At 47.2% G+C, this 27,010-nt stretch overlaps 2 protein-coding genes across 3 annotated transcripts in view; one reads left to right on the forward strand and one right to left on the reverse strand.

Annotated features, from left to right (window-relative positions):
* ZNRF2 (zinc and ring finger 2) overlaps window positions 1–27,010 on the forward strand; it is a 394,136-nt gene that overhangs the window by 151,726 nt on the left and 215,400 nt on the right. The window lies entirely within an intron of this gene.
* The window catches only part of NOD1 (nucleotide binding oligomerization domain containing 1), a 69,381-nt gene that overhangs the window by 15,757 nt on the left and 26,614 nt on the right, over window positions 1–27,010 (reverse strand). For both annotated transcript variants that reach the window (XM_059171473.1, XM_059171474.1), the window contains 8 exons: window positions 23,331–25,152; window positions 20,381–20,464; window positions 18,137–18,220; window positions 17,172–17,255; window positions 8,537–8,620; window positions 7,618–7,701; window positions 4,763–4,846; window positions 1,249–1,332 (listed from right to left, as the gene is read on the reverse strand). In XM_059171473.1, the coding sequence (XP_059027456.1) occupies window positions 1,249–1,332; window positions 4,763–4,846; window positions 7,618–7,701; window positions 8,537–8,620; window positions 17,172–17,255; window positions 18,137–18,220; window positions 20,381–20,464; window positions 23,331–25,152 (2,410 nt within the window). The remainder of the gene's footprint in view (window positions 1–1,248; window positions 1,333–4,762; window positions 4,847–7,617; window positions 7,702–8,536; window positions 8,621–17,171; window positions 17,256–18,136; window positions 18,221–20,380; window positions 20,465–23,330; window positions 25,153–27,010) is intronic.

The following is a 27,010-nucleotide window of genomic DNA, read 5'->3' on the forward strand; positions in this document are numbered from 1 at the left end:
ATACTTCATACTATGGACAGTGCTTTCCCTTACTCTGCTCAAGTTCATTTTTTAAATAATGCTGGTCACAACCCAACCAAACTCATTTTATGATCCTCTGACAAGTTCCAAGGCAAAGTTTAATAAGCACTGTACTCAGAGCCACGGTCAAGGGGCTATACCCCGATATACTTTTTTTGGCTGGGAAATTCTCCCCAGTCATGAAGAAGTCAAGTCATTAATGAGTAACTGCCCTCTGAGCGGAGGATTTGAGTTCTCAGTGAGGCTGCTTCTCCGATCTCACAGAGGCCACAATGAGAGGGGGAACTCGTCTCCCCATCTGTGTCCTCAAGGGAGGTCTGGCTCTGCCCCCTGCTGGGTCCTCCACACGGTTGCTCTGCAGGGCTGTGCCCTCCCCACCCCCCCACCCCCCCCCAAGCCGAGATGCAGGACAAACTCCAGAGTACTTAGGAGTTCAGCCCCCTGCTCTCAGCTCCGGGAAGCCCAGACTCTTAAGCAATCAGGGTTCTTTCAGTCTGGCTAACTGCCATTTCCCCAGCACCCAAACCATGGCTGCAACCGTTACTATTGGGAATTCCCCCAACCCTGCTTATGGCCTGGCACATTCTGTAGGCCCAGACCCAAATGCCTCAAATGTGTGTGGGGGGGTGGGGGTGGGGGAATGTGTCTTGTGAGGCAATAATGGAGCGGAACAGGGCTCAGTGTTGTGGAAAGCAAATAATTTGGCTCTGTCCCACTAGCCGCATAAACAGCTCCTCCAAACAGAAATAGGAGGTTGAGGGAGAGCACAAGTCAGCTCAAATCCAGCATGGAACTATTTCCTGAAAGCCAGGAAGCACCGAAGAGGAGAAGAATGAGCCCCAAACTCTGGTTAGCACATTCGTCTCTCAGCCTCCTGAGTCCCTGAGTGGTTCACTTCTAGCAGGAATCCCTTTCTGGGGCTGTTTGCCCCATGCGACCCCAGGAAGGTAGAGGAAGACGGGGGGCTTGGGAGGAGCACGCTGACCGCAGTCAGGCAATCTGGACCAGATCCAGCTTCTCCTCTTAGGTGGCACCTTGGGCAAGCTTTACGTCACTGGGCCTCGGTTTCTACATCTGTAAAGTGGAAATAATACCAGCTACTTGACTAGATAATGGGAACCATGAGAGGTAATTGCAAAGGGCTCCCCATTGTGCCGGGCACCCAGTCGGTGGTGCTGAATCAGTAAGCACTGGTACCATTGAGGACCAGCAGCAGATATGTCTTACCAGATCTCCATGATGCCAGTGTTCCTCTGTAAGGCATCTGCCAGCTGGGCAATCCCCTTGGCTGTGATCTGGTTCTGGATAAGCCTGAAAGAAGAATGTATCTTGTAGTAGATACTTAATACTGGAGTAACACTGCCCCCTCCATTAGGGAGTTGTAAGAGTGTGGTGGAAATGAGGCAGGGTCAGGGGAAGTACTGTGTCCCTGTGTCTTTTAAACTGGCTAAGACTATCTTGATCAGACCTACCAGAATAAAGGACATCCTTTAAAATGTTCAATTTTTTGGAATTTATCTTAGAGTGAGCATAATATATCTGTGTATTCATACATAGATTATTTAATACATGAATACATTTATGTGTGTGTGTCGGCATTTCTCGCGGCAGGGTGCCCAGTCAAAAATGTTTGGTGGCTAGCAATCTGAACAACAAATTCTAAGAAACACCCAGGGGAGAGACAGTCTGGTGGCTTTCCAGCTGGCTGGGGAAGGCAGTTTTTAAAGTTTAGTAGCTGCCAAATGGCTGTTCACCACTTTGGGGAAACAATGGGTTCTAAGAATGCACCATGTCCTCTCCGTGTTGAGGTCCTCCGGTGGGGGGCGGTAGGGAAGAGAGATTCTCCTGCCGCTGCTCATGGGTCCCAGTAGGAAAGCATCAATAATGGGGCTTCGAGGAGTGTACCCTTTAGGTCGGTAGCAGTGATCCAAATGAAACAAAGGCTTCTGATACAGCCGGGAGCCTGGACAATTTCTCAGTGCTGCCCCGGACAGCGGGGCTTCCAACCCAACCAAGAGCTTCACACCGCACAAGGCACCGATGCCTCCTCACAGACCTACTCCTTTGGCTCTTTGTAGAATAAGGCTACTACTGAACTTGACCCTAAGAAATCCGGGACCCTGACCCAAGAAGGCAGCCCTACCAAGATGAGGGCTTCATCTTCATGATTGATGGGATTATAGAAATTAAGCAAGAAGGGGCCAACCCCCTGAAGAGGCAGGACAGCACAGCATTCAAAACTCCCCTCCTCCACACACCCACACCCACTCCCCATACCCACTCCCCACTTTCAGCCACAGAAGCTTGAAGAAATAGCTCACACTTTTCTATGCCTCAGTGGCCTGATCTGTAAAATGGGAGCAAGAGAAGGTCCCCTGCCCCGGGTGTGAGGTCTCAGTGGGAGGATGTGTATGAAGGAAGTTCTCACAGTTTCTGCTCTGGTGTCCAGGGGCTGGGCGCGCTCGTCACCATCGCTCCCCCAGCTCATAGGACCATGTCCTAGTCTCCCAGTCACATCTCCCAAAGTGGGACCCCTGGGCTCAGTGGCAGAGGTGATGACCCACTGGTAAGGACAACCACAACTTGGACATTTTGGCAAAAGGAGCAAAGACAGAACCTGGAAGTGGACCCAGAACCATACATTGGGTTAAATTGCTGCTGCTTCATCACCTCTACTTTGCCAGGAGAGCTCCTTCCAGCCAAGAGCTGGCAAGACACCAGGTAGTGAGAGAGCCAAAAAGTGTGACAGCACTCAGGGCCACATGCTCCCCGGGGCCTTCTTCACAAGGGCCAGTGTGGTCTGCGCACCCATTAAGCCGCCGAGACTCGCTCTCTAGCCTCAGTCCAGCTTGAAGCTCCCTGTAGGGGCCGGCCTGGCACCAGGAGTGGGAGGTAAGAACGTCTACAGGCCAGAAAAACAACAACAAAATAGATGTAAAAGCACAGATTGGCTGCTTTAAAGAAACTGACAAGGTGAGCTGAAATTCATATGGAAATACAAGGGACCCAGAAGAGCCCAAACGGTCTTGAGAAGGAAGAACAAAGTTGGAAGACTCACACTGCCTGATTTCAAAACATACTACAGAGTTAGAATAATCAGGACAGTGTGATCCTGACGTAAGGATAAACAGATCAATGAACTAGAATAGAAAGTCCAGAAATACACCCATACGTTTACGGTCAATTGATTTTTGGCAAAAGCATCAAAGCCATTTAAAAGGGTAAGATAGTCTTTTCAACAGGAGGTACTGGGACAGCTGGATAGCCACATGCCAAAGAATGAATTTGGGCCCCGTGCCTCAGACCACACACAATAATTAACTCCAGAAATTAGCATTTAGGATCACAGACCTCGATGCAAGAGCCAAACTCTAACACTTAAAGGAAAACTTTAAGTAAATGTAAATCTTTGTGACTTTGGATTATACAACAGTTTCTTAGCAAGACACCTAAAGCACAAACCACCAAAGAAAAAAACTGGACTTCCATCAAAATTAAACACTCTTGTGCTTCAAAGATCATTAACAAGAAAGTTAAAAAACCCCACAGAGGAAATAGTTATAGACTGTCCACCTAGTGTCTAGTACCCTGAATATATAAAGTAACTCTAACAACTCAGCAATAAAAAGGCAAATAAATTAAATTTTTTAACATTTAAATTAAATTTGGGGGAAGGATGTAGAGACATCTTTCAAAGATACACAAAGGCCAACAAGCCCAGGAAAGGATGCCTAGTGTTAGTCATCAGGGAAATGCGGATCAAAACCGCAATGAGATAACACTTCCCACCCACCAGAGTGACAGGATTCAAAAAGATGGACAACCAGTGTTGTTGGTGAGGATGTGAGAACTGGGAGCCTTCCCACATTGCTGGTAAGAAGGTAGAGTAAAGCAGCCACTTCAGAAAATACTTCGGTGGCTCCTCAGAAAGTCACCTACAGGGGCACCTGGGTGGCTCAGTCAGTTAAGCCTCTGCTTTTGGCTCAGGTCATGATCTCAGGGTCCTGGGATCGAGCCCCGCATTGGGCTCCGTGCTCAGTGGAGAGCCTCTTTCCCCTTCTCCCTCTCCCTTCTGCTCGTGCTCTCTAATAAATAAAATCTTAAAAAAAATAAAGGTTAACAACAGAGTGGCCACACGACCCAGCAATTCTACTCCTAAGTGTATACCCAGGAGAAATGAAAACACATGTCCACACACATTCACAACAGTCAAAGAGTAGAAACAACCCCAATGCCTACCAACCGATGAATGGACAGATTGTGGACGATCCACACAGAGGAATATTGGCCACACAGAGCCATGAGGTTCTGACACATGCTAGAAGGTCGACGAATCTTGAAAACTCATGCCAGTGAAGGCAGGCAGACAAAAAGTCACATATAGGAGTCCATTTCCGTGAAATGCCTAGAATAGGCAAATCCTCCAGTCCTTGTCAAGGACAGTCAAGTCAAGGACAGGGAGGTGATGTTTAATGAACGGGGGTGTACTCCGTCTTGGGGCAAAACTGTACTATAATTAGATCTTCATGTTGGTTGCCAATCTGTGAGTACACCAAAACCCACTGACCTGTATTTTTTTTTTAAGATTTTATAAGTAAGCTCTACACCTAACACGGGGCCTGAACTCACAACCCCAAGACAGGAGTTTAGTGCTTTACTGACTGTGCCAGCCAGGCGCCTCATCTCAAAAAACAGGCTCTAAAAGTAGCACAGCCTGAAATTCTGAGGTTTGCTGAGTTACCATAAATGTTTCAGTGTCTGGTTGACTTTCAACATCTCTGCCAGGCTCTCTGCCACTTCGTCATCCAGTTCATTTTTGGTGAGCCTAGAAAAGAAAGAAGCATTTACTCAGGAGAGCCCTATCTGGCACACATTTGTAAAATGAGTTCTCAGAAGTGGGATCCCAGCCCAGATCTCTCTAGCTTAGGCTGCTCATCACTTGCTGAACTGAGCAAACAGCCAGATCCCAATCCCAGCCCCTGAGCCCCATAGACAATAAAGAGGGATTCATTTCTTGTGCAAATCCTATACCCAAGCTCCTACTTCTTCGCTCTGCTGCTATATGGAACGTATGCTCCCTCTCTCCACCTTTTCTGGGGGCCTCAGATCCCACAGAAGACGGGGGCCAGTGCCTGCTTCCCAGGCTTCTTCCAGCCGCAGACAGCACTGAGAGCCTGTTCCCAAGGCAAGGTGCAGGAAGACTCTGCCATCTACACGTTAAAAGGTGCTCGATAGCTCTGACACCCGCTGTGAAGGACCCAAATTTAGGAACTCAAAGTTCAGGAAGTCTCTCAGCTCTTCTTAAAACCAGAAGTGGTCTGGACAAAGCACGGAGGACTAGAAGCTCCCGATGTAAACGGGGTGGGACCCTGTTGTGCCAGCGGATGGAAGAATAACTAAAGAAGAATGAAACAGAACTTTAAAAAAAATCATCACTCAAAGGGCAATTTGGCCGTGTCTATCTGAATTTTAAGTGTGTCATACTTTGAGCCCACAGTGGCACTTCTGGACACTGAGCCTGCAGTGTGCAAAGAGGTGCACACAAGGACCTGTGCACACAGTGTTGCCCACAGTGGGATTGGTCGGAAGGTGAAGTGTGAGCACCAGTCAACATCAGCCGAGGCTGCTGGGCAGCTAAGTGGCAAACATCCATTCAGTGGGATGTCCTGCAGCCTTTAGAGGGAATGAGGTAGAGAGAATGAGGCAGAAGAACATATTAAGAGTCCTCTGGAGCCAGACATGTCCCATGTGTGTCACACACTAGCAGGACAACCTCAGACTGGTGGTGGAACTTCTCTGCACCAGAGTTTTATCACCAGAGAAATAAGGGTGAAGAGTCACAGTATAGACATTATGGGGGGGCTGTGAGGGTGAGGGAACACATATAAGAGGCTGAGAATAGGGGTGCCTGGGTGGCTCAGTTGGTTAAGCGTCTGACTCTCGATTTTGGCTCAGGTCACAATCCCAGGGTTATGATGTTGAGCCCCATGTCGGGCTGTGCACTGAGCGTGGACCCTGCTTAAGATTCTCTCTCTCTCCCCGCCCACCCACCCACCCTACTCACACTCTCTCTCTCCCCTACTCTCTCTCAAAAAACAAACAAGCAAACAAATAATAAAAGGGTGAGAAGAATGCATGGCATACAGTCAGTACTTCAGCACTCTAGAGATGCTTGGTTCTAACATTACTACTGTCCACGCAGAGCAGTGGTTCTCAACAGAGTACTTTTGTCTAGGGGACATTGGTCAACACCTGGAGACATTTTTGATCACCACAGTTGGAGGGTACTGCAGGTATCTAAAGGGTGGGTGCCCAGGATTCTGCTAAACATCCTGTAATGAACAGGACAGCCCCTCACAAGAGGGATTTGGACCAAAATGTCAGCAGTGTTGAGACTGAGAGATCCTGACAAGAAAGGACATGTAAAATGCGGACAATATATCGCTAAGATTTTTTTTTTTAAGATTTATTTATTTGAGAAAGAGAGATCACACGCACAGGGGGAGGGGCAGAGGCGGGGAGAGAGTCTCGAGCAGACTCTGCATTAAATATGGAGCCTCACACAGGGCTCGATCTCACAACCCTGGGATCGTGACCTGAGCCAAAATCAAGAGTTGGGCTTAACTGACTGAGCCACCCAGATGCCCCGTAAGATATTTTGTAAAAGCCACTTGCTAAATACTATTCTATTTTGTAAGAAAAAAATATATATATATGTATATGAATATTCATTGAAATGCTAGAAGGCTAGAATATACATTCAAAGACTAGAAGGAAAAGATTATATCTGGAAAACACGAGGGAGGTAGTTCTTTTACTTCATACTTTTTGACTTCCTTACAGTGTTTTTAAAAATATTTCAAAATATTTTTTAAAGATTTTATTTTTAGAGGAAAAGAACTGAAAATGTATTTACTGGCCAGCAGGTCTAGTAGAACTCTCAAAATGATGATATTGTCAATATTAATGAAAGCTGATTACCTCAGGTGCCCTGAGCCCTAATACAATTCCCTCACCCATAAGGAATTTATGATACTGGCAAGTAAATAAAAGTTCAAATAAATAAAAGAGTAAATGACAAAAGGAAAGACAAAAACAAAATTTAAAAAGCCCTGTCAGAAGGCAACATATTCTAAATTATTACCCCTGGAGGACAGAGAAGGAGTGAGGAATGTGGGCTTCTGGTGACTGGTGAGCTGGACCATGAAGGGCCAGACTGTGATGGGGCTGCATGGGGAGGAAGGGAGAAGAGTCTGAGCCAAGTGCATCAAAGCTGGACTCTGCAAATGCTATCTGAAGGTGCTCTGAGGATCATCCTGCCAGAATGACCAGACTTCGGGTGTTCCTGAGGTCTAGGTTGGCAAAGAAGGTGAAGGGCAAACCTATGCTCCTGGGGCCCGCTTCCCCCTCTGTACTTGTCTGTGCTGCTAGGAATGGCTTTTTTTTTTTTCTTCTTCTAGGAGGAAATTAAATTATTGATGCAACACTGAGGAAAGACCTAGAACCTTTTTAATTAAATGGCAGCTTTTCAGTTAAGATACCAGGCTTTGGAATAATCCCTGAGACCCAACCTTTCAAGAGGACTCTGGTTATTACCAGAATATTCTCAGAGAGGTGTTCTGCTCCAGGGCCTGTGCAAGGCTCTTTCCTCCTTCTCTGGAGATGCCGTTGAATGCAAGACTAGGAAGGAAAACATGTAGGGTCAATCATTACAGACATGTCTACATATGGCTTTGGCTTCAGCAACGGAAACACGCGGAAGATGCTGCCTGGAGGTGGCCCCTGCCCACGAAGGAAGCAGAAATGCTCAGCCTGGCCAGCAGTGGCTTCAGCTTTGTTGCTCCAGAGCCCACACTCTGAGCATGAGGACTGGCACAAGACCGCTCAAGGAGGTCAGACAGGAAGTGAAACCAGTGGGTCCCACGCACAGCAGGGGCTGGGAGGGCTCTGCTTCAGGCGGCTGACTCTTCTACCCATGAGTGAGACCTGGAGAAGCGTCCTCTGTTCTCGTGAAGAAGAAACTGCTATTGCCCCCACTATCTGGGATTTCTTTCTCGGTGTTAGGAAGAACCTGGGCAATAGGGAGACACCCGAGGCTCTGAGACTTGGCCAGAGGACTGAAAGAAGGCCAGGGAGGAGTAGGTCTTCACAGAGATGAAGGTTTCCCTGTGTCTCAGCACGATCTTGGGAAGGAGGAAGGTTATGTAGACTTGAGAATCCCTCACCCATTTCCCCACTGCCAAAGAGCCTGGAGAGACCACGGAGAGGCTGGCAAAGTCCTCGATCTTAATCCAAGTGGCAGCAGTTACATTGCTGTGTACACATGACAAGTGGCCAAGCTGAATAATAATGTGCTATGCCTGTGATTTAAGAAAAATCACAGACACAAATACCTTCTTCATTCAGAAAGCCAACCATCTTCCTCCCCGTGACACCTCCTGCTGGCAAAGCAGGAGGCACGCGGACTGCCCAGGTTGGACCCCGGGGCCAGCGGGTCTCAGAAAGCAGGAGTTACCTGAGGTTGGTCAGACTGGGGTGGTTCCTCAGAGCCTCTGCGAAGGCCTTTGCTCCTTCGTCACCAATTCTGTTGCCCCACATCCTGAGGGAAGAGGCAAGACTGTGAATGTGAGCTCGTGCACACCCCTGACTTTCTGCCGGTCACCACACTTGCTGTATAGTCCCAGGCAGAGGTCTTTGCTCTGTCCCGGTTGCTCTGGCCTGGAGAAGATTCCCACAGAAGACCCTTACCGAAGCTGCTGTAGGTTTCAAATGCGAAGGGAAATGTAGGGATAAGAGAAGCAGAAGCCTTGGGAACAGAAGCCCATCAGGTAGTTGCCCAATTAGAAGACTAAGATCCCCGTGGGCTTTCAGAGAGCTGTCAAAGGGCCTGAGCACATGACTGTCCCAGAAATGCCCCCACAGAGGATATGGGTTGGCGGCAGCCTAAAAGTGAGCTTGTAGGGGTGCCGATCGCCAGCATCCACTTGATCCTCTGCAGGGGTCCGAGACATTAGTGAGGACATGGTCAATCTTCCAAGAAGCAAAGATCAGGAAGCACCCTCAGAACCCTCACTACCAATGCTGCTTTTAGGTGAAGAGGCCCCTGCTCCAGGATGCTAGTGGGCTGTTGTGGTCTGGGGGTCTGGGCGGGGAACTGCAGTGATGAAGCCCCATGCCCTCCCTCCCCAGTGCAGATAACCTGCAAGGTTCTGCAAGGCAGGACGCTAGGCTCCCATTTTAACTGGATTTTATCTGGATTTAAGATTATGTGAATTACATTATATCTTGGAACTTTGTCTCCTACATCTGTAAAATGGGGCTCATAAGAACATTTTCTCCTAGAGCTGTTGTGGGGATTAAGTTAGTGACTGTATGCAAAACACTCAGAAGAGTGCCTGGCCTACAGCAAGGGACAGCTGAGAGCTTATTAGGCTGAGAGCACTGTGCGCCAGGCCCACGCACAGCAGACCTGGGGCTGCCTAGGCAACAGGCTGTCACAGCATCAGCCACCCACCACCATCCCTACCATCCCTCCTGGGAAACAGGAGACTGGAGACACTAGAGTCCTGCAATGAGTTCTCAGTGTTTTGCATAAAAAGCATGTGTATTTGAGGAGGATGTGGGGAAAGAGGAACCCTCTTGAGCTCTTGGTGGCAATGCAGGCTAGTGCAGCCACTCTGGAGAACAGGGTGGAGGTTCCTCAAAAAGTTAAAAATATGGGCGCCTGGGTGGCTCAGTTGGTTAAGCCACTGACTTTGGCTCAGGTCATGACCCCAGGATCCTGGGATCGAGGACCATATCAGGCTCTCCCTGCTCTGCAGGGAGCCTGCTTCTCCCTCTCCCTTTGCCTGCCACTCCCCCTGCTTGTGCTCTGTCAAATAAATAATACATATTTTTTTAAATAAATAAAATCTTTTTTTTTTTTTTTAAAGATTTTATTTATTTGACAGAGATCACAGATAGGCAGAGAGGCAGGCAGAGAGAGAGAGGAGGAAGCAGGCTCCCGCTGAGCAGAGAGCCCAATGCGGGGCTCGATCCCAGGACCCTGGGAACATGACCTGAGCTGAAGGCAGAGGCTTTAACCCACTGAGCCACCCAGGTGCCCCATTAAATAAATAAAATTAAAAAAAAAAAGTTAGAAGTGGAACTACCCTCTGATCCAGCAGTTGCACTACTAGGTTTTTATCCAAAGGATACAAAATACTGTTCAAAGGGATACATGTGTCCTGATGTTTATAGCAGCATTATCAACAATGGCCAAACTATGGAGAGAGCCCAAATGTCCATCAACTGAAGAATGGATAACATACACACACACACACACACACACACAGGAATATTACTCAGCCATCAGAAAGAATGAAACTTAGTCATTTGCAACAATGTGGATGGAGCTAATGACTATAATGCTAGATGAAGTAAGTCAGAGAAAGACAAGTACCGTATGATTTCACTCATGTGGAATTTAAGAAACAAAACAAATGAACATGGGCAGGGGGAGAGAGGCAAGCCATGAAACAGTCTTTTAACTACAGAGAACAAACCTCAGTTTGCTGGAAGGAGGTGGATAGGAGGGAGTTGGGGCGGGTGGGCTGGATCGGTGATAGGCATTAAAGAGGGCACTTGGGATGTGTACTGGGTATTGGATGTAAGTGATGACCCACTAAATTCTATTCCTGAAACTAATAATATACTATATGTTAATTGGAATTTAAATAAAAAAAGAAAAGTATGTGTCTTATACAACTGAATGGTATCAAATTTTAAAAGAGTGGAAAACTACTCATGATAAGAGACTGAATGAAAAAGGGTAAAAGTATTAGAGGAACCCTTTCTGGAGAAATAAGAGAACTAAAATCTAACCCATTTGAAACAAACAAACAAAAACTATTAATTAGGTGCAATAAAAAAATGGAGGCTTTTACTGCTGGGATAAAAGAGACAGAAGAAAGAATTAGAGATATAGAAGACCAAATGCAGAGAATAAAGAAGCTGAGCAGAACGAGACAAACAGCTACTGGATCACAAAGGGAGAATTCAAGATGTAAGTGATACCATAAGATGAAACAATATTAGAATAATTGGGATTCCAGAAGAAGAAGAAAGAGAGATGGGGCAGAAGGTATATTGGAGAGAATTATTACAGAGAATTTCCCTAATACGGCAAAGGGAACAAGCATCAAAATCGAGGAGGCACAGAGAACTCTCCTCAAAATCAATAAAAATAGGTCCACACCCCATCATCTAATAATAAAACAAAGAGAAAATCCTGAGAGCGGCTCAGGAGAAGAGGTCTGTTAACATACAGTGGTAGAAATATTAGATTGGCAGCATACTTACCACAGAGACCTGGCAGGCCAGAAAGAACTGGCATGATACATTCAGAGCACTAAATGAGAAAAATATGCAGCCAGGAGTACTATATCCAGCTAGGCTATCATTGAAAAATAGAAGGAGAGATAAAAAGCTTCCAAGACAAACAAAAATTAAAAGAATTTGCAAACACCAAACCAGCCCTATAGGAAATATTGAAGGGGGTCCTCTAAACAAAGAGAGAGCCTAAAAGTAGTAGACCAGAAAGGAACGGAGACAATATAGAGTAACAGTCACTGTACAGGCAGTATAATGGCACTAAATTAGTATCTTTCAGTAGTTATCCTGAATGTAAATGGGCTAAATGTCCCAATCAAAAGACACACAGTATCAGAATGGATTTTAAAAACCAAAATCCATCAATATGCTGTCTATAAGAAACTCATTTTAGACCCAAAGACATCTCCAGACTTAAAGTGAGGAGGTGTAAAACAATTTCCCATGCTAATGGACATCCAAAGAAAACTGGGGTGGCAATCCTTATATCAGATAAATTAGATTTTAAACCAAAGACTATAATAAGAGATGAGGAAGGAGACTATATCATACTTAAAGGGTCTGTCCAACAAGAAAATCTAACAATTTTAAATATCTATGCCCCTAACATGTGAGCAGCCAACTATATAAACCAACTAACAACAAAATCAAAGAAACACATCGACAATAATACAATAATAGTAGGGGACTTTAACAGCCCCCTCACTGAAATGGACATTTCATCCAAGCAAAAGATCAAAAAGGAAATAAAGGCCTTAAATGACACACGGGACCAGATGGACATCACAGATATATTCAGAACATTCCATCCCAAAGCAACAGAATACAAATTCTTCTCTAGTGCACATGGAATATTCTCCAGAAAAGATCACATCCTGGGTCACAAATCGGGTCTCAACTGGTAACAAAAGATTGGGATCATTCCCTGCATATTTTCAGACCACAATGCTCTGAAGCTAGAACTCAATCACAAGAGGAAAGTTGGAAAGAACCCAAATCATGGAGGCTAATGAGCATCCTACTAAAGAATGAATGGGTCAACAAGGAAATTAGAGAATTGAAAAAATTCATGGAAACACATGAAAATGAAAACACAAATGTTGAAAATCTGTGGGATACAGATTTTGTATGAGAGGAAAGTATATAGCAATACAAGCCTTTCTCAAGAAACAAGAAAGGTCTCCAGTACACAACCTGACCCTACACCTAAAGGAGCTGGAGAGAGAATACCAATGAAAGCCTAAAGCCAGCAGGAGAATAGAAATAATAAAGATCAGAGCAGAAATCAAACAAATAGAAACCCAAAGAACAGTAGAACAGATCAATGAAACTAGGAACTGGTTCTTCAAAAGAATTAAGATTGATAAACCCTTGGCTAGACTTATCAAAAAGAAAAGAGAAAGGACGCAAATAAATAAAATCATGAATGAAAGAAGAGAGATCACAACCAACACCAAAGGAATACAAACAATTATAAGAACATTTATGAGCAACTATATGCCAGCAAATTTGACAATCTGGAAGAAATGGATGCATTCCTAGAGACATAAAAACTACCAAAACTGAGCCAGATGAAATAGAAAACCTGAACATACCTATAGCCAGTAAGAGATTGAAGCAGTCATCAAAAATCTCCCAACAAGAGCCCAGGCCAGACGGCTTCCCAGGGGGAATTCCATCAAACATTTGAGGAAGAATTAATACCTATTCTCTTGAAATTGTTCCAAAAAATACAAATGGAAGGAAAACTTCCAAACTCATTTTATGAGGCCAGCATTACCTTGATCCCAAAACCAGACAAGGATCCCATCAAAAAAGAGAATTACAGACTATCCTTTATGAACACAGATGCGAAAATTCTCACCAAAATACTAGCCAATAGGATCCAACGGTACATTAAAATAATTATTCACCATGACCGAGTGAGATTTATTCCTGGGCTGCAAGGTTGGTTCAACATCCGCAAATCAATCAATGTGATACAACACATCAATAAAAGAAAGAACAAGAACTATATGATACTCTCAATAGATGCTAAAAAAGCATTTGACAAAGTGCAGCATCCTTTCTTGATCAAAACTCTTCAAAGTGTAGGGATAGCAATCAATATCATCAAAGCCATCTATGAAAACCCACAGCAAGTATCATTTTCAACGGGGAAAAACAGATTTTCCCCTAAGGTATGGATGTCCACTATCACCACTGCTATTCAACATAGTACTGGATATCCTAGCCTCAGCAATCAAACAACAAAAAGAAATTAAAGGCATCCAAATCAGCAAAGAAGAAGTCAAACTATCACTCTTCGCAGATGATATGATACTATATGTGGAAAACCCAGAAGACTCCACTCCAAAACTGCTAGAACTCATACAGGAATTCAGTGAAGTGTCAGGATATAAAATCAATGCACAGTAATCAGTTGCATTACTATACACCAACAGCAAGACAGAAGAAAGAGAAATTAAGGAGTCAATCCCATTTACAATTGCACCCAAAACCATAAGATACCTAGGAATAAACCTAACCAAAGAGGGAAAGAATCTGTACTCAGAAAGCTTTAAAGTACTTTCTATAAAGAAAGAAATTGAGGAAAACACAAAGAAATGGGAAAATGTTCCATTCTCATGGATCGGAAGAACAAATATTGTGAAAATGTGCATGCTACCTAAAGCAATCTACACATTTAAAGCAATGCCTATCAAAATACCATCATTTTTTTTCCTAAGAAATAGAACAAATAATCTTAAAATTTATTTGGTAATAGTAAAGACCCCAAATAGGCAGAAGAATGTTGAAAAAGAGAGACTGACATCACAATTCCAGACTTCAAGCTCTATTACAAAGCTGTCATCATCAAGACAGTATGGTACTGGCACAAAAAGAGACACATAGATCAATGGAACAGAATAGAGAGCCCAGAAATAGATCTTCAACTCTATGGTCAACTAATCTTCAACAAAGCAGGAAAGAATGTCCAATGGAAAAAAAGAAAAGAAAAAGGCAGGAAAAAATGTCCGATGGAAAAAAGAATGTTGTCTCTTCAACAAACAGTGTTGGGAAAATTGGACATCCACACGCAGAAGAATGAAACATTTCCTTACACCACACACAATGATAGACTCAGAATAGATGAAAGACCTCAATGTGAGACAGGAATACATCAAAATCCTCGAAGAGAACACAGACAGTAACCTCTTCAACTTCAGCCATAGCAACTTCTTCCTAGAAACATCGCCAAAGGCAAGGGAAGCAAGGGCAAAAATGAACTCTTGGGACTTCATCAAGATCAAAAGCTTTTGCACAGCAAAGGAAACAGTCAACAAAACCAAAAGACAACCAACAGAATGGGAGAAGATATTTGCAAACAATACATCAGATAAAGGGCTAGTATCCAAAATCTATAAAGAACTTATCAAACTCAACACCCAAGGAACAAATAATCCAATCAAGAAATGGGCAGAGAATGTGAACAGACATTTCTGCAAAGAAGACATTCAAATGGCCCACAGACACATGAAAAAGTGCTCAACATCACTCGGCATCAGGGACATACAAATCGAAACCACAGTGAGATACCACCTCACACCAGTCAGAATGGCTAAAATTAGTCAGGAAACAACAGATGTTGGAAAGGATATGGAGAAAGGGGAACCCTCCTACACTGTTGGTGGGAATGTGAGCTGGTACAGCCACTCTGGAAAACAGTATGAAGGTTCCTCAAAAAGTTGAGAACAGAGCTACCCTACGATCCAGCAATCCCACTACTGGGTATTTACCCTAAAGATGCAAATGTAATGATCCGAAGGGGCATGTGCACCCGAATGCTTATAATAGCAATGTCCATAATAGCCAGACTATGGAAAGAGCCTAGATGCCCATCAACAGATGAATGGATAAAGAAGATGTGATACACACACACACACACACACACACACACACACAATGGAATACTATGCAGCCATCAAAAGAAATAAAATCTTGCCATTTGCAACGACATGAATGGAACTAGAGGGTATTATGCTGAGCGAAGTAAGTCAATCAGAGAAAGACAATTATCATATGATCTCCCTAATATAAGGAATTTGAGAGGCAAAGTGGGGGGCTTGGTGGTAGGGAAGGAAAAAATGAAACAAGATGGGATCGGGAGAGAGACAAACCATAAGAGACTCTTAATCTTACAAAACAGACCAAGGGTTGCTGGGGGGAGGCAGGTATGGAGAGGGTGGTTGGGTTATGGGCATAGGGGAAGGTATGTGCTATGGTGAGTGCTGTGAAATATTTAAGCCTGACAATTCACAGACCTGTACCCCTGCAAATAATACATTATATGTTAATAAAAATAATTAATAAAAGGAAAAGTAAAATTCTTTACATACACTTTGACCTTTGCTATATTTAAAAAAAAAAAAGGAGCACACACCTGCATGTGAGAGCAAGAAAGTTTAGCTGACCTCAAATGTTGACAATATTTCTGAGATGATCTTTAGCATATTTTTCATAGTTTACAGATAAAATTATCTGTGTTTCTTTTGTAATCATATAAAAATTATAACAATATAAAAAGGTTTAAGAAGGCTCCAGGATCCAAACCTCAGTGAGATACCCCCCCAGATCTGTTAGGATGGTTACTATCAAATGAACAGAGAATAACAAGTGTTGGCCAGGATGGGACAATTTGGAACCCTTGTGCATGGCTGTGGGAAACAGGGTGGCACGTCCTCAAAAACCTCAAAACAGAATTACCAGCTGATCCAACAACTCCACTTCTGGGTATATAGCCAAAAGAAATCGAAGAGACCTCTGTACACCCATGTTCCTAACATGGCTCATGAGAGCCAAAATGCAGAAGCCACCCAAGTGTCCACTGACAGACGGACGGACAAAATGTGGTACGTCCATACAGTGGACTGCTACTCAGACTTAAGAAGAAAGGAAATTCCAACACAAGTGACCATGTGGATGAGCCTTGAGAACCCTGGGTCGAGCGAAGTAAGCCAGTCACAGAGACACAAATACTGTACGGCTCCACTTCTGTGAGGTACCCGTGGAAGTCAAAGCCACCCGGACAGAACGTCGGAGGGAGGCAGGAGGGGGTTGGAGGGAGGGGAGGAGGGTGTCTGGGTGTAATGGGGAGAGAGCTTTTTTGCAAGATGAAAAGAGCTTTGGGATGAACGGAAGTGAAGGTCACACAATGATGAGGCTATGTAATATCCCTGAACTGAACCCCTACAAATGGTTAAGACAGTAACTGTTACATGTATTTTACCACAATAAAAAACTAAATGAAAAAAAAGACCTCAGCACCTGGGTGGCTTCGTCAGTTAAGCATCTACTTTTGTTCGGTGCAGGTCATGATCCCTGGGTTCTGGAATCAAAACTCACATTAGGCTCCCTGCTTAGCAGGGAGTCTGCTTCTTCCTCTGCCTCTGCCCCCCTCCCTGTTTGTGCTCTCTCCATCAAATAAATAATCTTAAAAAAAAAAAAAAAGAAAAGAAAGCCTTCAGGGACTATAGAACATTGCCAAACAGAAGACTGTGTGCCTGTGGAAAGTTCCCACATAGGACCAGATGGCTCCCTCTGTTTGCTGGCGGTGAGAATAACGGACTTCCACATTAATCCAATAAAAGCATGTGCAAGGGAAGGTGCAGTCTGTCCTTGGACTTTTGGTATATTTATGTCCGTGAACAGCAGCTGGCACGCTCATACACAGAACAGCATGTGTAACACACACACGCACACACACACACACACACGTGTGCGCGTTTGCCTCCACTCACCCGATTTCGAAGATTGATTTGCTGTTCTTCACAGCCACGGCCAGGCACTTTCCTCCTTCACTCGTTATTTTGTTCTCCCCCAGTCTGCAGACAGAGCCATGCATGGGTCAGCACCCAGTGGTGTGGGGACTCCACCGTCAGCACCCTAGTTTCCCACACGGGGCCCTTTCTGCCCCGATTCTCCTAGGACCCACAGTGCCCACGCCCCTGGCTTCTTCTCGAGGAGCGACCCACTGCCCTAGAGAGAGCCATCGGACTCCTCTCCAGAAGGTGGTCGCTGTCTCTGCCGAAACTTAGGGGTCCTAGCTTTCCTGGGGTGGTTCTTTAAATGGCCTTCAGAGTGTCACTCATTTCCATCAGCAGAGCGGGGAGGGTCCCATCTCAGCTGCAAGTGGCCAGATATGCGTCCCCCTCACCAGGGGACCACCAGGGGCTCCTCTGAGCCCGGTGCCCAGTCACCTCTGGCAGAGCATGTGTGTGACAGGGCCAAGAACCAAGCTCATACTAGCAACTAGATGGGTGCGGTGTCTGAATGTTTGTGTCCTCCCAAAATCCACACGCTGAAACCCTAAGCCCTCAGGAGATGGTAATAGGAGGCAGGGCTCTTGGAGGCGATGAGGTCACGAGGACAGAGCTGTTGTGAATGGGATGAGGGATTTATAAGAGGCCCCACAGAGCTCCCATGCCTCCCTTTCCACTGTGTGAGGACACAGCCGAAAGGCCCTGTCCGTGAACCAGAAGCCAGACCCTCACCTGGCCCTGTGGAACCCCGAGCCTCCCCGTCGAGCCAGGATTCCTCCATGCGTGCAGCTGACCTTCCACACGCCGGCCTCTTCATCTGACTGGTGTGGCTCTGGGCAAGCGTTAGGGCGAGCGCTCTTTATGCACCCTTTGGGACATGCACACTTTGGACAATGAAGGGGTGACACAAGGCTACTGAATAACCTGCTGCACACCCCACTTACTTGAGGTGCGTGAGGCCTTTGCACTCATCCAGGATCCTGGCGATGTACCTGGCTCCCACATCAGTGATTTGGTTGTTGTACAGGCTTCGAGAGAAAGCACCACATGAGACTTCAGGACCCCAACCTTGGCTTTTTTTTTTTTTTTAGTATAGTTGACACAGCATTACATTAATTTCAGGTATACAACATAGTGAATCCCACAAGTTAATAAGTTATGCTACGTTCACCACAAGTGTAGCCGCCATCTGTCACCAGACGATGCTCTCTCAATGTCACCGACTAGGGGGAACCCTCCTACACTGTTGGTAGGAATGCAAGCTGGTGCAACCACTCTGGAAAACAGTATGGAGGTTCCTCAAAAAGTTGAAAATGGAGCTACCCTACAACCCAGCAATCACACTACTGGGTATTTACCCCAAAGGTACAAACGTAGTGATCCGAAAGGGCACATGCACCTGAATGTTTTAGCAGCAATGTCCACAATAGCCAAACTATGGAAAGAACCCAGATGTCCATCGACAGATGAATGGATAAAGAAGAAGTGGTATATATATACAATGGAATACTATGCAGCCATCAAAAGAAATAAAATCCTCCTGCTGGGGTGGAGGAAATAAACTGAGGGCTGTTGGGGTGGAGGGAGGTTGGGGATGGGGTAACTGGGTGATGGGCATTAAGGAGGGCACATTCTGTAACGAGCACTGGGTGTTATGTAAGATTGATGAATCACTGACCTCTACCTCTGAAACCAATAACATGTTAATTAACTGAATTCAAGTTTTAAAATATTTTCATTGAAATAAAAACTAAAACAAAAGAATTATCACTGACTATATTCTTTATACTGTGCCTTTTATTCCCGTGTGTCAGTGTCATCATAATGAGCCCATTTCTAAAGTGGGCACGTGCTGGCTGCTGATTTCTGGTCTGGGCTAAAAGGAGAGAGGAGGGACACCCAGAGAGCAGTCCAGGGCCCTGGAGTCTCGCAGGCAGGGTTCAGACCAGCTCTGCCATGGCCCAGCCTCTGCTCCTGCATCTGTAATAAGGAGCAGGACTCACGCCTCCCTCACAGGGGCCTTAGGATCACAGCTTGCGATCCCTCCAAGCTCGAGATCCCTTCCAAGCCCACGTGCCCAAGGGTGCAACCGGCGGCAGGTGGTGGATGTTGTTCCATCAAGATGACAAGCAGCATCGTGAGGGGAAGAGGTTTGAATGCTGGAACTTCACAGCTCCCTCTTAGTCATTTTGCCACCTGACAGCAATTAACAAGAAGGCAGAGAGAAGCTGAAAGAGGTAACTAGATGGGTTTCCAGTGTTCCACAGCCCCACAAAGCTCCTGAGCCGAAAGGCAGCCTGGGAGTGTGTGATTCCGGGGGCCCCACTCCTCCAAGGAGGAAGGAAAGCCCTGTGGGGCAGATGACAGGCTGCATCTCTGCCAGGACTGGCCAGAGGCCGGCTGGACTGGCCCGCCAGCGCTTCCACTCCAAATCCCAGAGGCTCTGAAAACCCCAAGCTTTTCACAACCATTCTGGCACCATTTGTGGTCTTTATCCTAGCTGCTTTGAATACTCAGAACTTTCACTGCAGAAATATTAAAATATTTGAAACCAGGATAGTGCCCTGGACCTCACCGGTCATATCACCACCCCACAGTTCATGTACACTGAACTCTGATGGTTTTGCCCGCCGGGTTCTAGGTGAGGGATCATGGGCCCATAATCTAATGCATAACCTGTACCTAACATTTATAAAACCTATCCACAGGGGCACCTGGGTGGCCCTTTGCTTAAGCATCTGACTCCTGATTTTGGCTTAGCTCATGATCTCAGGGTCCCAGGATCAAACCCCAAGAGTCCAGCTCTATGCTCTGCAGGGAGTCTGCTCAAGAGTCTCTCCTTCCCTCTGCCCCTCCCTCTACTCAGCTCACTTTCTGTCTAAAATAAATAAACCTTAAACACCACCACCATATCCCCAGCTATTCCCTCAGCAACCCCCAATCACCACTCATAAAGTATTTGCCTATATTAGGATCCCAATACACAAGTGAAAAGGCTATAGTTCTGCCCCATTTCCTGATTTGCTCAAAGAGTGCGCTGCCAGCTGAGCCCAGAGCAGGACTTCCGGCTGCCCATCGGGGAGCTTCCTGATGCCTCAGCCATCATCCCAACCGTCCACGAATGGCGGTTCCCCGCTTCTCTGCATTACTGCTACATCCCTGGCCTGGCACTGTCCAGGAATACGTACCCTAAGAAGGTCAGGATTTTGTATTTGGTTAGCTCTTCATACAACACCTTCACCCCACTGTCTGTGATCTGGTTTACACTGAGTCTGCGGAAAAAAAAAAAAAAAAAGAAATAGCAAAGAAAGTTAGAAATCACGGCAGCTGCTCACTAAGTAGCAGCAAAAATGTCACAAGGATGCAGAAGCCTGTAGGTCCTGGAGTTTTCCCAACTATAAGCACCCCAATAAGGTGGCCAGAGCACTCAGCCAAAGAGCTCCTAAAAAGCCCCACCTTCATAGGGCTGACAAACCTGCCCAGAACCTGCCGGTCATCAAGGCTACAGCACAGCCCCGACCCAACAGAAGGGCCACGAGAGACACATAAAGGATGCATGAGGCCAGCCAGCTTTAACACCCATCGTTTGTGGGTGGCCTGTGTCAGCCAGGCCCTCTTTGTGGTTCTCACTGCACAGCAGGGGCCATGGCATTTGGAACCCCATGGAGCTGTTCTAAAGATGAGGGAACACTTCCCCCGTCTTGCAGGTGCGGCCAGAGATAGTCTGCCCTTCAAAAGGTGGAACACAGAACGGTCTCACCCGCTATGCCGACAGCCTCCCCATCTGGAAGGCCTGTTCACAAGAAGGGGCCAGGAAAAGAGAGCCTTCAGGATGACAGCTGTTTCCTGTGCAATGAACAGCCACTCACTGGAATTGTTCTGCACGATCCCTATACTAATAGGATATTTTGATGTGGCTAAAATATGAAATACTAATTTTTTTTAGCTACCAAATAATCTATGGAACAAACTATCGTGATTTTTTCAATCTTCCACCCCACCATTTAAGTGAGGCTGAAGGATAGAGTAAGGCTTAGGGCTGGATGACAGTGAGGTACCAGGCAGGGGTGGGGGAGATGATAATCCAAGGGTCAGCAAACTTTCTCTCTAAAGGGCCAGAGTGCAAATATTTTAAGGTGTGCGGGCTGTGTGGTTTCTGTTGCAACTACTCCACTCTGCAGTGTGAAGCAGCCGATATGTAAACAAATGGGTGTGGCTGTGTTCCAATAAAACTTTATTTACAAACACAAGCCCTGGGTCAGACGGGGCCCACAACCTGACCTCTATGTAGTAAGTGAAAGGCTGAACAAGTAAAAGTTTGATTTTCAGGCCACATCAAAATGATCAGGTCACATTCTCAGGACCCCTCCTCCCATGGTGCCCACTTTGGTGTGTACAGGGCATACACACACTGCATGGACATCTCAGGGTGCCAGAGGCTACTAGTCACTTCCAATATCTATGCTTTTTTAAGAATAGAATCCCCCATTTCTTTAACTGGGCACGTGGGATTAAGTTCTACCCCATGAAATCTAAGCAGAAGTCTTATTAGCAATTGTTGAGAGGTCTTCTTAAACGAACAAGGTGCGGGGCGCCTGGGTGGCTCAGTGGGTTAAGCCTCTACCTTTGGCTCAGGTCATGATCCCAGGGGCCTGGGATCAAGTCCCGCATAGGGGGCTCTCTGCTCAGCAGGGAGCCTGCTTCTCCTCATCTCTCTCTCTCTCTCTGCCTATTTGTGATCTCTCTCTCTGTCAAATAAATAAATAAAATCTTTTAAAATATAAAAAAAATAAAAGAACGAGGTGCATCCTTCTTTGCCCTTTCTTCTTCCTGGTGGCTAGTATGTCGACTGAACAGCCAGAAATGGAGCAGCCATCTTGGGCCAAGAGGTGCAAGAGGTGAGGCCATTAGGGCCGTAGCAACACAGAAGAGAGCCTGGGCTCCAGAGGATCGTGGAGGCACCACAGCAGCCCTGAACTGCCCTCCTCTGGACTTTTCTATGAGAAACAAGCTTGTAACCTATCTAAGCATTCATTAACTCTCAAAGTTAACCCTCAGTGATGGTCTCAGGGAGCTCAAAATGCTTCCCTGGAGTTGCCCATTTCCTCCTGCTCTCTCCTTTACTGGTATGGAGGAAAACTTCACCCCAAGACAGCTGCCTGGGGCAGAAGTACCATTCTGGTGTGTCCCATCTGAGGGCGGGGGGGTGGAGTGCCTGGAGTGTGAGCATGCCCAGGCTGAGAGCACAGAGAACAGGCCAGGGCAGCCTCGCGCTCCCTACACCCCAGTGTCCCCACATAATGTACACGGTGGAGCTGGTGGTAACAGGTACCCAGGACGAGTTCCAAATCCCCTCCGCTCCTCAGGAATGCATGCGCCAAGTTACAAGATCTGAAACCCTCATAGAGATTTACAAGGTGTATTTTATAGAAGAAATGTTAACAGAAGAAAGCAGACTGACCTAACTTTCCTCTAAAGCATCACACAAGAAACCACTCATGAGTCAGCTTTCTGTGCTAAGATCCCTGGCAAGCTGCTGGCTTTGATCATGGAAAGTAACCGAGGCTGATAAGCACACAGAGTCTGCTTTTTCTGCAATCACAAAAGCTCCCATGTGTCAAAAACCATCCACGGGCTATCTCTGAGCCTCTCATGAATCTCAATAAATCTCATAAATCTTTATGAATCTGGCTCCATCGTGGCCCCGATGTGTGACCTTGAGACCATCTCTGTACCTCCACTGCCTCATTTGCCAGAATGAAGAGAAGAGTACCTCCCACCTTATAGTGTGGAAGAGTCAATCATGTAAAATTTGTAATGTACTTCACCCATTCTCAATAAATGCTGGTTGCTATCACTGTAACTGCTAGGCTACCAGCATCTCCCTTTTCCAGATGAGGAAATCAGAGAGGTTAAGCAACTCACTCAGGGACACCCAGACGGGGCTGCCGGCCATGGAAGTTGTGCTCTTTGCCCTCTGTCACGCTGAAACAGAAGAGGTCTGGGTGTTCCAAGACCCGTGGTCACGAGTGCCAGGGTAAATCAGGAGCTCCTACCCCTTAAAGGTTGGTTCTGGCATCTCCGGAGTCTGGCCCACCCCAGTCCCACCAGCTGCTCCCTGGGCCCCCTCGTCCTCACCTGATGACGGTGAGGTGGCTGAAGCAAGGCTGCAGCTCCCGCACGCCGTAGTCGTTGAGATTGTTGTTGTCCAGGTCAAGGGCAAGCCGCTTGCGGAGATGGTGCAGGACGAAGGAGAGGGCGCTGCAGTCTGCCGAACACACGTTGCAGAAGGTCAGCTTGAGGTAGTTGGCGCAGATGCCCTTGGCCGCCAGTTGCCCCACCTTCTCGCTCTGCGTCTCGTAGATGCAACGCAGCATCCAGACAAAGGTGGGCATGGCCTGCACTTGGTTGAAGGTCCCAGACTTCACGCGGGGCAGGTTCTGCAGGTGAGCCCGCAGGCTGGCAAACAGGTGTGCCCACAGGGCCTTGCGCTTTCTCCGTAAGGCAGCGGCGGGCACCAGGTGCCGCAGGAGTTTCTGTTTGGCCTTAGACAACAGCCCGCACAGGAAGAGGTTAGTGAACTGAAAGTGATCCTTATTCTTGAAGGGGTCCTCCCCTGCCAGGCCACTGCCCTTCAGGCACGAGAAGGGGAGACAGGGGGGATAGCAGGATTCGGCTCCCGCCCCACCCGGAGCCCACTCCTGGAAGAACCTGAGCAGTTGCCTAGTGTCCACCTTGTCGTCCACCACGAGAAAGAAGGCAGTAAAAAAGGCCTGGAGGGTGATGTGGAAAAACTCGTAGGACTGCTGGTCCCCGCCCAGGCCCTGCTCCGGCACGGCCCGCAGGAAGCCCAGCTGCAGCTCCCCCTCCTGCATCCCAGCTGCCTGCACCTCCTCCTGGCGGAACACAAAGAGGCTCTTCTCCATGCCACCATGGGCCACCTGCCCCAGCGAGCGCAAGGTGCCCCGGCTGGCGTGGAAGGTCTGGGTCTGGCCGCGCGTGTTCCGCTGCACCAGACTGGTGGGCTGCGTCCTGTTCAGGTGCACCTCAGTGACCAGCAGGAAAACATCGGTCAGGGTCACCGTGCAGTCGGGCAGCTGCGCAGAGCCCTCCCAAATGCTGTGGAAGTGCTGGAAACAGCGGAAGATGATCCAGCAGAAGAGGGGCACGGCACACAGGCTGCAGAGGTTGGGGTTGGCCTCCAGCTGGGCCAGCAGGTGCTCCTGCACAGCGCGCTCGGGGAACATCCTCTTCGTGTAGGCGCGCAGGTGGCTAGGGGAGAAGCCCCGCAGGAGCACCTTCTTGCGGAGTAGCTGTCGCGGGATCTCCACGCCGGTGCGGGCCGTGAGCAGCTTGCCGGCCCCCTTGAGCAGCTTCCCGCTGAGCAGGTTGGTCAGCAGGACCAGGGGATGGGCGGGCTCCCAGGGGGAGCAGGTGTCCAATGCGCTGCTCAGATCAAAGTCTGAGTGCAGCTCGTCCAGGCCATCGAAGGTGAAGAGGGCCATCTGGGGGAAACGCAGCAGGAAAGCGAACACCTCCTCGGGGTCCTGCTCCGGGTAGCAGTAATGCTTGAAGAGCAGGTCCCGCAGGCACAGCGTGTCGCCCTCCTTGAAGCAGCTGAACATGCGGCAGCGGAAATGGAAGAAGAACTTGAACTCGGTGTCCAGCCGCCCCGCAGCCCACAGGCTCTGCAGCCGCTGCAGCAGCATGGACTTGCCCACACCCGCGTCCCCGCAGATGAAGATGGTCTCGCCTTGCTCACTGAGGACCCCGGTGCGGTGGTCCAGCAGGCAGCTCAGGCTCTCCAGCGGGCCCAGACTCTCGTTGCTGAAGCCCACCAGCTCAACGATGGTGTCGCTGTACGTCTCCTCCAGCAGCAGCTCCTCCTTCTGGGCGTAGCACAGGACGAACTTGGAATCACGGGCCAGTTGCTGTCGCAGCTTCTCCGTGTACCTGCTCACTGGGCGGTGGGGGAGGGAAGATAACCAGTTCTCAGTGAGACTTCTTGGTTATCTGTACAGCCAGCATGGAGCTGGAACTCACCACCCCCAGATCAAGAGCCGCAGGCTCCGGAGACTGAGGCAGCCAGGCGCTGGAAACTCCTGTGGCTGAGGAAGAAATTGCTCTCGCTTTCTTTTGCTGATCACACTGCTCTGAAAACAAGGGGAAGTCTCCACACTAAATGCCAAAACTTTGAGTGAGAAGATGCAACGGTCCACGTCAATCTGGATTACAAAGGAGACGGGCCAAAGCACAAAGAGAGTAAACCAAGAGAAAAACTGCCCTGTTCAACGACACAGAGCACGTCAGCCCCAGGTCCCCAGCGGACACCTGGGGGTCACTGACTTAGCACCTGCTCACAGGGGAGCAGACAGGTGACACGCTCACATGGGCAGGGAGCTCAGCAAACCTGAGCTAGAGTCTGGGCTTATACTAAATAGAGGCGATCCTTCCCCAGACCAAAGGCTGTTCCATAAATTCCTTTAAAATACTTCTGGGATTTGGATTATAATCCAGTTAACAAAAATGAGACACACATGCCCATTTCCAAATTCATCTATAACCTCTTTCCATCAACTCAGTCCAACTTAGTGGTCTGCTTAATATTTGTGAATTTTATCTTTTACATCTTTAGTAAGACATAATTTACATACCATAAATCCACATATTTTACAATAGGCATTGTGTACTGCTCAATGGTTTTTAGTAAATTTACAAAGTTATGCAAACGTTACTACGCTCCAGTTCTAAAACCCCTCCATCCTAAGCCCAATTCTAGCGAATCTCTGTCCCTGGCCCTAGGCAATGGCCAATCTGCTTTCTAGCTCTATTAATTTGCCTTTCTGCTGTTTTTTATAAATAGAATCACACAAGATGTAGTTCACATCTAGCTCTGTAGAGTGACTTATACTTTAAAAGCTACCAAAGTAGTTGGCTAAAGGAACCAGTGGAGAGATCTTTTGACAGTGGAGAGATCTTTTGAAAGAATGATCACAGGCAGAAGCATTTTCCTTTGCTCCTGGGGAAGAAAGCAGAAGGAAGTGGGAAGGGGCAGGAAGAGTAAGAAGCTAACAGTGGCCACAGGTATCACAGGTATCCACAGCCCGGCCGCAGAAGGGCTGGGCCCTGACCTGCTGGTTGGCCTGGTTTCCCCCAAACACGCCCCTGATAGTCTGGGACACTGTCCTCTGTTTCTGTGTTCAAGGTCACACTGGATTCTTTAAACACTGGAGTTGGGGTCCTTGGTGCTGGGTATTATACAGCCAACAAATGTCTCAAACTAGTGAGCACAGAGACATGCAAAGAAGGCTCCCCAGTCCTCAGAACAGATCATGGCCCCAATTGCATGCGCTCACAGCAGCCTGAACTGCTCTCGTCCTTGTCACCATGTGCAATCATACATTTGTATGACCGCCTACAGCTGGGACCCCTGTACCAGCCTCCGAGCTCCCTGAGAGCTGGAACCATATCTGGTCTGTTCCCCATCATACCCCTGGCATCTAGCACAATGTCTTGGCACGTGGTGGGGATACAATCAATACTTGTTGAATGAATCAATTAGCTGATGCAGTCCCACTGTGCTTTGGAAATGGCCACTTTTGGCTACTGGTTTTGGGACTGGCTTCATATTGGTTTTTCGCTGGCTCTTGGACTGGCCACTAGGGGTGAGAGAAGAATACTTTGCCTAGGATAAATTTTGGAAAGATTTTTTTTTTTAAGATTTTATTTATTTATTTGACAGACAGAGATCACATGTAGGCAGAGAGGCAGACAGGGGGTAGGGGGAGCAGGCTCCCTGCTGAGCAGAGATCCCGATG

This window comes from Mustela lutreola, chromosome 4 (assembly GCF_030435805.1).
Source record: "Mustela lutreola isolate mMusLut2 chromosome 4, mMusLut2.pri, whole genome shotgun sequence".
NCBI classification, from domain to species: domain Eukaryota; kingdom Metazoa; phylum Chordata; class Mammalia; order Carnivora; family Mustelidae; genus Mustela; species Mustela lutreola.